Source organism: Numenius arquata, chromosome 9, assembly GCF_964106895.1.
Source record: "Numenius arquata chromosome 9, bNumArq3.hap1.1, whole genome shotgun sequence".
Taxonomy (NCBI): Eukaryota; Metazoa; Chordata; class Aves; order Charadriiformes; family Scolopacidae; genus Numenius; species Numenius arquata.
The window spans coordinates 5058031-5068363 of record NC_133584.1 but is presented as its reverse complement, the minus strand read 5'-3'; the positions used below and the strand labels follow the sequence as shown (position 1 = coordinate 5068363).

The window sequence follows — 10333 nt, the reverse complement described above, 5'->3', positions numbered from 1 at the left end:
GATCTTCTAACATCCATCAAGAGTAGCAAGAGATGACCAATTTAGGAATACATGCAAGATTTCTAGCAAGGTACACAGGAGAACTCCCATATCCCTCTTCATAGAATGGTTTGGGTTGGAAGGGACCTCAAAGATCATCTAGTTGCAAACCCCCTGCCATGGGCAGGGACATCTCCCACTAGAGCAGGTTGCCCAAAGCCCCATCCAGCCTGGTCTTGAACACCTCCAGGGATGGGGCAGCCACAGCTTCTCTCGGCAACCTGTTCCAGTGTCTCACCACCCTCACAGGAAAGAACTTCTTCCTGATATCTAACCTAAATCTCCCCTCTTTCAGTTCAAAACCATTACCCCTTACCCTATCGCTACACTCTTCCCCACAGCACAGTGCTGAGACCTCTGGCTGATCATTCTCTACATGTTCTTGGCAAAAATCACCGGTGGCCTGCTCTGTTCGGAAAGAGATGGAACGGATGCAGAGAAAAATGCTTTTACTTTTTACAGCAATACCTCACAAAATACAGCAAGAGCCAAGGAACAAACTACTTATTTAAGCATCTCTGATTCCTCCCCAGACTTCCCTCTGTTGCAGAGTACAATCTCTCTCCCAAAACGTTGTCTTTAAAACTGAATGAATCGCATATCTCAATATACAAGGGGCGCTTACTTCAGTTTCTTTTTCAGTATTAGTATTATGATTAACAGGAAATAGAACAGTTGCTGTTTATGGCTTTTAAAAGGATGTTAAAAAAAATGGGTGGGGAGGAGATGTGTTTCCTTCTTACAATAAAGAAGGGCTCAGAAAAATAATCACTGAGAGAGCTGCAATGTACTAGGAAAAAAGCAGCATTGCCAAGCGCTTAACAAACTGCCCGTTGGATGCTGCATCAACCAGGAACATAATTAGGAGTTTGAACTCCCACAGCTGAAAGCAAAACCCAACGCTGCCAGGCTCAAAACCTCTCAAAACACAACTAGTTTGCAAGTAGAGAACTGCACACAATGCCGTAGCTCCTGAGTACTTGGAATAACTAAACTTTAATAGATACGTGCTCACCTAAGGACCTCACGCCTATCATTGGACTGTACACTTGCATATATTTCGCCATCAAAGAATATTCATGGCAGTAAAGCATGCTTTAAAAGCAGAGATCCCTACTATTAGAACTGAAAATATGGCTTTGTTGTTAAAAATTCAGATCTGCTGTGCATTATTGATGCCATTTGTCCACCTACATTACAGCACAAGGTAACGCGCATGGTTAACCACTTCAATTGGAATAAAAACAGCATCACTTCTGAAACCACTTTACATTAATTTCACATAATGCTAATGAAAAGTACCTTGGAAAAAAAAAATTCTGTCTCCTCCAGAGGACATTAAAAGCACATCAAAATATTTACACCTTTAACTTGTCTAGCTAGTTTTAGCAGAGAGTTATGCAACCAGTTAAATTAGCCTAAGAAAACAACACTGGATGTTTTATTTCCTTCCTTCTCAGCTACGTTTTGGATGTATTATTAGGGAGACATGCAACGTATCCCACTCTACCAGCTACTCCACCAGACGTTCACCCCACGAGAGCTGTTAATCCTTTAGCTGAAAGCGTCTCATTTCCAAAAATATTTTTGCCATCCTGTTGCCGCAGCGGAGGTAACAAGGAAAGTAGGAAAGAGCTCCCGAACTTTTCAGCGGGGCCTGACGCTGAACTGCATCTCGGTTCCTCCCTCCTCCAACAACTCCAAGATGCTTCCTTGTGTCCCCCTGCCATCCCCAGCCATATCACCAGGCAGCACAGCACCAACACACAGAAATAGCGTGCCCTCTCCCGGCTGAAGGAGACGCGAGGTCCTTCAACAGATAACACTTGTTAGAAACCTCTCTTCATGCGAGGAGTGGAATGTTTAAGGGAAAAAAGGAAATGTGTAAGAAGTGGTTGTTTTTAGCAAGGAAACCAAGAATCCATTACAATTTAGCAAATGGATATTTTATGACAGAAAAAAAGCAATACAGGCTTAAAAGCAAACTGCCTTTACAGCACAGCTTTCATTTACTTTACAACACTATATAGTGTATGTAGATCAATTGTAGTCATAAAGAAATCCCTCAAATACAATTGAAAATAATAACCTGAAATTGTTCATTGAGCACGCAACATTATCAGAGAGGCAAGACTCTTAACTTACAGTAAAATTAGTTTTGTTAAACGTATAACGAAGTCCTCACAATGATGTTGCCTCTGAGCAACTTTAAAAGAACCTTTAACACAAAGGAAGTTTTAGAAAACGCACTAAACTTCAGCTTTAAACAACCACTACGCATTTAGGAAGCCCAAAATACAAAGCACAACAGAAAACTACATTGAAAACAGGTATTTATTCAAGCAGTAACAGTACGAGACACCACATAATTTCAAAAAACATTGTGCATAATTTTAATATTCAGAAGTTTTGCTCTATTATTTGGTCAAAGCAAATACCTAAAGTAACAAAAAAAACAAAAAACAAACAAAAAAAACCACCCTGCTATTCTATACCGATAAGATTAAACTACCTTCACAGTGAATATGAATGTCACTACTCCCGATTTAGAAAGTTTGACTTTTGGTAAACATCATGGTAATGACAAACACTGCTGACGACCTGCAATTGTAACTGGTATTTGAAAACAGAATTGGTGCTTGGGTTGTTTTTTTTGGTTTTTTTTTAACATACGCAGTTTATTCTTACTCTTTCTATTCATGACCTCTCCTTGGGGTGCAAGGTAACTCTCCACGAACTCCAAGGGTACAAAACACAGAAAATAAAAGTCTAACTCCTACAGGCATTTTTGTATGTGAGTGAAGGCTCCTAAATTAATCCTCTTTCTTTCCCTTCACTCTGTATAGTGTGAAGGGAAACAGCATAGGCCAACTTTACCCAAACCTTGGGGCTTTGTATTTTTGTTTTAAAAAGTAAAATTTAAAACTATGCTCTGTGGAAATACAACCCACGCCACGCAGTGCAACTCGCCGTTGCGAACCGTCACGGATCGGCCCAGCCCGAGGGCAGCCGGGGCCCGGGGCGCTGAGGGAGCCCCGGGGCGGCTCCTCGGGCGGCGGCCGGGCCCCTCAGCGGCCGCTCCCCGCCGTAGGCCGGGCCCGCCGGGCTGACCCGTTCCCTCAACCCCCCGCGCCGGGCCGCCGCCTCGATCAGCCCCTCCGACACAACCGGCAGCTACGCTCCGGCCCAACGCCACCGGGGAGGGAGGAAAGGCGGGCGGGAAGGGAAGCACCCGCTCCCCGCGGGGGCCGGTCCGCCGCCGGGGCGCTGTCAGGGCGCGGGTCCCCGCCTACGCGCCCCGCCCCGCCGCGGCCTGGCCGGGGCCTGCCGCTGCCGCTTCCCCTCCTCCGCGCGTCCCGCCGGGAGACTCGCCTCGGACAAGCCGCTCACTCCGCTTCCGCCATCTTCTCGCCTCCCTCAGGGGGAGGTGCCGCGCAGGCGCGTTGGGCGCCGCCGTTGGGCACGTGACGGCGCCCGCCGCCATGTTGTCGCTGGAGCGGGGCGTCGTCCTTGAGGTGAGGCCAGGCCCGGGCTGTCGGTAGTCGGCACCGCGGGGCCTCCCGGGTCGCGGTGAGATAGCGATTGGATTCACGTTAGTGCAGGCAGGCTATGGCGGGGAGCGGCAGCCCGGCTGAGGTGAGGGGCCTGGTCTCCCTCAGGGCCTGCAGGTCTGTGTGGCAGCAGGGATTTACTTTATTTTTCTTGTGGAAGTGGTACAGTTGAGCGATATTTTTCTAAGGCCTGTGGCAAAAATAAGCTTTACTTACAGAAGCACAGGATGGTTAGAGTTGGAAGGGACCTTAAAGACCATCTAGTTCCAACCCCCCTGCCATGGGCAGGGACACCTCCCACCGGACCAGGTTGCTCAAAGCCCCATCCAGCCTGGCCTTGAACCCCTCCAGGGATGGGGTCTCCACAGGTTGTCTGGGCAATCTCATGCTTTGGCTACAGTAGGAAAATGAAGGTTGCAATATGTGCTGTTGGGAGGTTAGTCAGGGAAATAGCTGCTCATAGAGTTTTTCCACATCGGCTGCTCAAGGATCTCAGCAGCTCCAACCCGGGCGCTGGTGGTGAACTTCTGATTCCTCTGAGGGATATGAAACAGAAGAGGCATTTAGCCTTATTAACTTAGCTTTCAGTTCCTTCATAGAGAATGTTGGCTTTTCAGCCTTTCCCTGCTTTTGGGAAGACCACCTCTCCCTCTAAATTGACCATAATTGATAAGAATTGAATTAATTCCTGTCTGTAGGTGGTAGCAGCTGCTGCATATTACCTGGGATAGATGAGCAAAGCCCAACCTCTATAAAGAGCACATAAGCCTAATTTGAATCTTACATGGGATGCCTTGACAAATGATGACTCAGTAGGAAAAAATAGGAATTTTCATCGGTTAAAGAGGTGTAGGGAAAATGAAGGCCGGTGCTGAAATACTCTTGGAGATCCAGTAGGAAATGGAAAACATTTTGGAAGTCCTGGTGGAAGATACGGGGGAGTTCAGCTACAGCAAACGGATGTACAAAAAGGGTATGGGACTGCATGGAAGCTGGGTGGAGCAACTAACTTTCTTGTGAGGAGAAAATAAACACCAACCAACCACTGCAGGCAAGTCAGGTAGTGTGAAAAGAAGTTCTGCACTTTGTAACCACGCCTAAGTTAAACAGCAAATAGGGGTTTAAGTTATCACCAGTACGAGAGAGAGCAAAGTGTGTGGATTGGGAAGTGCCGATCTCTGAGCACGGAAAAGCTGAACTCCGAGCTGCTCTGATAAAACCATCCAGGTGCAATGCCGACTGGAATTGTTTTTACTGTAAGAGAAGAAAACAAAGGTTCCCTATTTCTTAGGATTGACAGAAACATCCGTCTGTTCAGGAAGTGTTGGGCAATATAACTATGCGTTATCAAATAGGCAGAGCGGGAAGGAAATACTACTTGCAGTGATAAGGTGGTTTATGATTAAACAGTTTATGTTAGTTATGATTAACAGTTTTTAACAAAATACCTTTTGGTAACCACCCTCCTTCCCCCTGCTTAGTGAAAAAGCATCCTTCCTGTTTCTTTCTTTAAAAATTATCTTAGCCATTTGATAGATGGTAATTAAAGCTTCACCTGAACTGAGTATACCTGTGGGCAGTGCACATTGCGTAGATTCTTCAGAATTCTTACAGCAAATATTTTAGTCAGCAGTTAACAATCGAGGGGTTGCTGTTGTTTCCGGGCAGCACGCTGCTTGTGCGACGCCTTTTGTGTTAAGGCCTTGAATTCCCTCTGGCACCTCTCACCCGGGGCTGGTGGTGACAAAGCTGGCGGCGGAGTCACGGCACGAAGCTGATGGCCAGGGAGAGGTGCCCAGGGCTGCTTTTCCTGGCTCTGGGGCGAGTTTGGGTCCTACCCAAGGGCCCAGCGAGACCAGGCCGCGCTCCCAGCGCTCAGAGGGCGGCGGCTCTCGCGGAGCTCTTCAACCCTCACACGCAGGGCGGTCCCGTTTGTACCTAAGTGAAACGGCGGGGGTCCTCCTCCGCCCCTCTCCCGACGGCAGCTCCGGCTGCGGTGAAACCCCGCAGAACGAGCCGCAGCCGAAGGAGGCCGGGTACCTCGGGCTCGGCAGCCGGGCAGACCCGACGCCGCGCCGGCGCCAGAGCCAGAGCCGCGCTGCCGCCCGGCACTCCCAGCGTGCCTGGCGGCGGGCTGTACCAAGTGCCGGGGAAAGGAGGAGCGGGGCCAACGAGACCGCAGCTGGAGACACTGGCTCCGCCGCCTTATCTTGGGGCTGCCTCCTCCCCCCTTCCGCCCCGGCGTGGAGCGTTCCGCTCCGCAGGTGTGCGCGGGGAAGAGCCCACGTACGGAGCGGAGGGGGGAGGGACACGCAGACGAGGCGTAGCGCCCGCCCTCACTGGGCGGCAGAGCCGCTGACCGGCCGCTCACGAAGCGGCTCCGTCTCCTCACCGGGGCAGCGTCCGTGCTCCCCTCCCGCGCCGTCTCACACGGCTCCGCGCTCCCCTCTTCCCGGTGCCCCTCCCCCCCCTTCTTCACCCCCCTCCGTGGTCCCGCCCGCCCCGGACTGGCGCCGTGAGAAGGGGGCGGGGCCGCGGCGCGCCTGAGGGACGGCGGCGGTTGCGCGACCCCCGGCGCCTCCGCCCGCGCCCCTCACCCGCCCGCCGACCCGGGCCGGGTGGGGCGATGCCGACGCAGCGGGACAGCAGCGGCAACAGCACCATGTCGGCTCCGGGCGGCGGAGGGGGCGGCCTCGGCGGAGACAGCGCCCACCAGGTCCGGGTGAAAGCCTACTACAAGGGGTGAGTGAGGGCGCGGGGGCGGCCGGGCCCGGGCAGGCGGCGGACGCCGTCAGGAGAGGGTTGTGGTGGGGCAGGGGCCGGTGGGGCCGGGGCCGGTGGGTTTTAGCGGGGAGCCGGTGGGCGCGGGCTGAGCACCCCCGGGTCTCCCTCCTCCTGCCGAGGCCTTACCGGTGAACAGGGATGTACCTGAGGGGCCTCTCTCACCCCGCTGCCCCCTCACCCCCAGGCCCTGGGTGTTGACCCGCTGTCAGTAATAAGTTCGTATCCCTTCATAACGCTTTGGTGGGGGACACGTACCAAAATACTTCAAAAAATACGTTCTGGTCCTGGTCTCTGCGTGTTATATGATATTCAGGTCTGAAAGAATAGGGTATTTGGATGAAAAATCTATTTAATCAGTTTTTAGGCTGTTTCCTAGGGACTGAGTGGCTTCCGAGGGAGTCTGTGAATGATAACTAAAATGCATCTACTGTCAGTTACGCTTCTGCTGTAAAAAAAAATACACACTAGAGGTCTGCGCAGTGAAAATCTGAATATTGCTCATCGAATTCAATGGCTCTCCAACAGTAACATAAGGCAGAAGAAATGTTCTGCTTTGGGTTCACAATCCCCTATTAAATAGTAACAGTTACAGGATCTCAGTAAGTTTCAGTGCAAGGGTTGAGAGTGGTTCATTGGGCCATGGAGTCTGAGAGGAGGTGATCTAAGCAGAAAAAAATGTAGGTTGCGTTTTTGGGTTAAGGTTGAAGATATGCTTCTCTCGACAGCTTCCTTCCAATTAGCTGTACTAAGTACAAGAAAAGATTTATTATGTTTACAGTACTTACTTTCAGTATCTCTAGCTTTATCGTTTTAAGGAGAGGTATAGAAACCATGCTGAGCGTTTGGTATTTGCTACCGTGTTTGATTTCTGGCTTGTGTCTGCTTTGGGGTTTCTAGTTACAGAAGTCTGTGGAAGTACTGCAGAGACTGGCACAATCTGTGACTTTAAAGGACGTGTGAAACACCGTCAAAGTAATAGTGTGTGAAATTCTAAGCTCTTTGTTTTACCATCCCTTTAATCCACCATTTCTTGAGGACGTGGAGATGCCCCTGGCTATTAGCTGGCAGAAGCATTCATTTGGTCAGGCAGGGAACTAAAGTGTGAAGTGTTCTGGGTTAAAACCATTTATTTTTCTTCTGCTGGGTCGGTTTTAATCTTGATCATTTCCACATGCAATCACATGAATTCTTGCTTTAGCCCAGGGAGGTTATGGTGCAAGAACAAGGAGAAAGCAGCTCAGGGTTGTGGGAGTGAGGAAGAAAACTGCTATGTTGCAGGAATGCTGGCTCACAACACCTTTAATATTAGGTAATAATTTCCCAGACACTGGAATGTTTCTTTTGAGTCTCATGTATTGACTTTTTATCAGTTAATGCAATTATCATTTACTTTTAATAACGACACTGAGTCATATAGGGTGTTGGTTAACCATTGTGAATACCAACAAACTAACAAGCTGAATGCCTTAGTCATGATTTGTTTCGAGATCTAAATAAATTATTATCCCCCCTTTCTTTAAACAGAAAGTCCAAGCCCCTTCTCAGGCTGACACTATCAAGAATTGTGTGTATCAAAGCAAAGCACTTCACCTGGGCTTACGCTGAAACATGGAGACTGAGGATCTAAATGCTGATATCAAAGGCAGCTTTTTCCCCTTTTGTCAAATAAACTATCTCAAGATTAAAGCTGGATAGAGGATTTAATGGGAAATAGTGTTAATCAGGAAATGTTAATCTCTCTTAATTTCGTTTTAATAGAATCATTTAAGTGGGTTGTAGAAGTTATTGTGAAAGTCTTGCTAGGAAGGTCTTTCTGAGTTCCAGAAGCAGTTTCTGGTTAAATAAAAAAAACCACAACCAAAACCCAGCAACTCAGAAGCACAGGTTTGTTCCTGAAATGGTTGGGAATCTGATAGTCAGGATGCTCCCCTGGGGCTGGAGACACTGAGCAAAGAGCCGAACCTGAATCCTCAAAACATGGCTGAGTCTGGCCCAGAGCCTAATTGCTTTTCTCAGCCAAGACAAAGGCTTTCATGAAGAACTCTTTGAAGGGTCTTTGTTTCATTCATCCGTGCAGTGGTAATTCTTTATCTTAAATTCATGAAACATGTAAAACCAGGAAGGAACATTTTCCTAAAATGAACAGAGATCATGAGAATAAGAGGATGGGAATTCCCAGAGACTTGGGAATTAGGGCATTAGGTTGAGTTTATCCAGGTATTTCCTTCTCTCAGGTAAGCCACGCTTATCTTTCTCATAGGGCTGGTTGTTTAAAATTCTGAAAATAGTCTCACGTATTTTAAAAAGTTACCGTAAACTGTGCAGTTACATAATAGAGGTTCCTGAGTGAGTTCTTAGGAATTGAATTTATTATACCAAATGTTTACATACTTTTTTGTTGACAGAGTAACACAGCATAGAGTAACACAGCTTCAAATGTGTGGCACCAAACAGCACCTGTAATTACACCCATTTCAGCTTTCCAATATTATTCAAAGCTTACCTTTTGTCTTATCTCATTTGTTGAAGATGCTTTTTGTCAGTTCAGTACAAGAAGCTACTGTATCATTAATACACATGGGGAGGATTGGATTTGTAGCAGTAGAGAGCTAGTAGGAATAATACACTGCTTGTGCACTAGGAATCCAGTAGAATTAATGTTGTTGATTTAAAAAAAAAAAAAGAAACCAAACCAACCAAACAACAAGCTTGAAGAACCATTTTTCTGTCATGATTAGAACTGCTAGTTCGTGTTCTTTCTGTGCCTGACACAGATTTTGCACTGGTTTAACTGTGTAGGCTGTGATGTAGGTTAGACTTCTAATATAGTTAAGGGTATAGGTCACCAATGCTTTGCCCACCTTCAGTTTGATTTGGTTCAAATGAAAAATACTGCTGACGGTCCTCTCATGATACATGTTAAACGTGCTTCTTTTGGTGATTTTAATACATTTATGCGAGTGGGAAAAGTGGGGAAAAAAAAGTTCCATTCTAATTGTAAAATCAAAATGTACTTCCATAAATATTTCCAGGAAATTAATTTATTAAAAAAATTTGAGTTCTTGCATCCTTTCCTTATATTGCTCTTTGTCTTGAGTACTTTCCGGTCAATTCTTTAGCTCAGTGGCTTTCATTGTCTGTTAAGGATCAAGTTCCTCACAGGAGAGTGTTCACCTTAAGAAAGCTTTGGTTTAAGCCTATGAACACGTTTTCACCCCTTCTTACATATTCAACATTGATTCATTTTCTGGTAATACATTTTTTTCCAGAAAAATAGATTGCAGGGGCAGGCAATTTGAGACCTCCGACTCCCTCTGGAGAAAGAGATGCTTCAGATTGTTCTGAATGGCAGAACATCGGTACTGAAGTGATACTGAACCAGCAGAATTCTTCAGGAGTCTTGTATGGGTTAATTTCCATGAGCTGTAATGACACAGTATCAAAAGCTTTAATGACTGACCCAGGTGTGTGATAAATATCTGGATATGTAGATAATGTGTGATTATGTGTCTGTATATTTCCATCTACCTAGTATGTGATAGCTACTTTAGGCTGCAGGTGGAAAAACCTAAAGCAGCAGAGTCCCTGTTCTTACGGTGGATTGTTCTCTCACAGAGGTTTAAGCTCAGAAGGGAAAAATGAGATATGAATATTGAATTGCATTTAAATGTTGGCATTGGGGTTTTTTTGTTTGTTTTGTTCGTTTGCTTGGTTGTGGGTGGTGTGTGTTTGTTTTTTTGATAAAGGATGTTATGACTCTTGAATGATCTGTAAAAGAAAAGGCAACAGAAAAGTTGTTTGATCTCAGAGGAAAAGTGGGGAAGATAGTGATTTCTAGAGTTACTTCAAATCTGTTCTCTAGTGTTCATGTTTAGATTTACCGTTTGCATTTTCTCTGTCTTCCTATGGTTTATCTTTTACTGAGTTTTACATTTGTAGGATGATGATTCAAGCAGGCC

General features: G+C 46.8%; 1 protein-coding gene across 2 annotated transcripts in view; it reads left to right on the top strand.

Annotated features, from left to right (window-relative positions):
* Nucleotides 1-6108: 6108 nt before the first annotated feature.
* PRKCI (protein kinase C iota) overlaps nt 6109-10333 on the top strand; it is a 28864-nt gene continuing 24639 nt past the window's right edge. Inside the window, exon 1 of one of the 2 annotated variants that reach the window (XM_074154206.1) lies at nt 6109-6332. In XM_074154206.1, coding sequence (XP_074010307.1) covers nt 6217-6332 — 116 coding nt within the window. In that variant the 5' untranslated portion in view covers nt 6109-6216. The remainder of the gene's footprint in view (nt 6333-10333) is intronic. The other variant, XM_074154207.1, reaches the window with a different exon arrangement.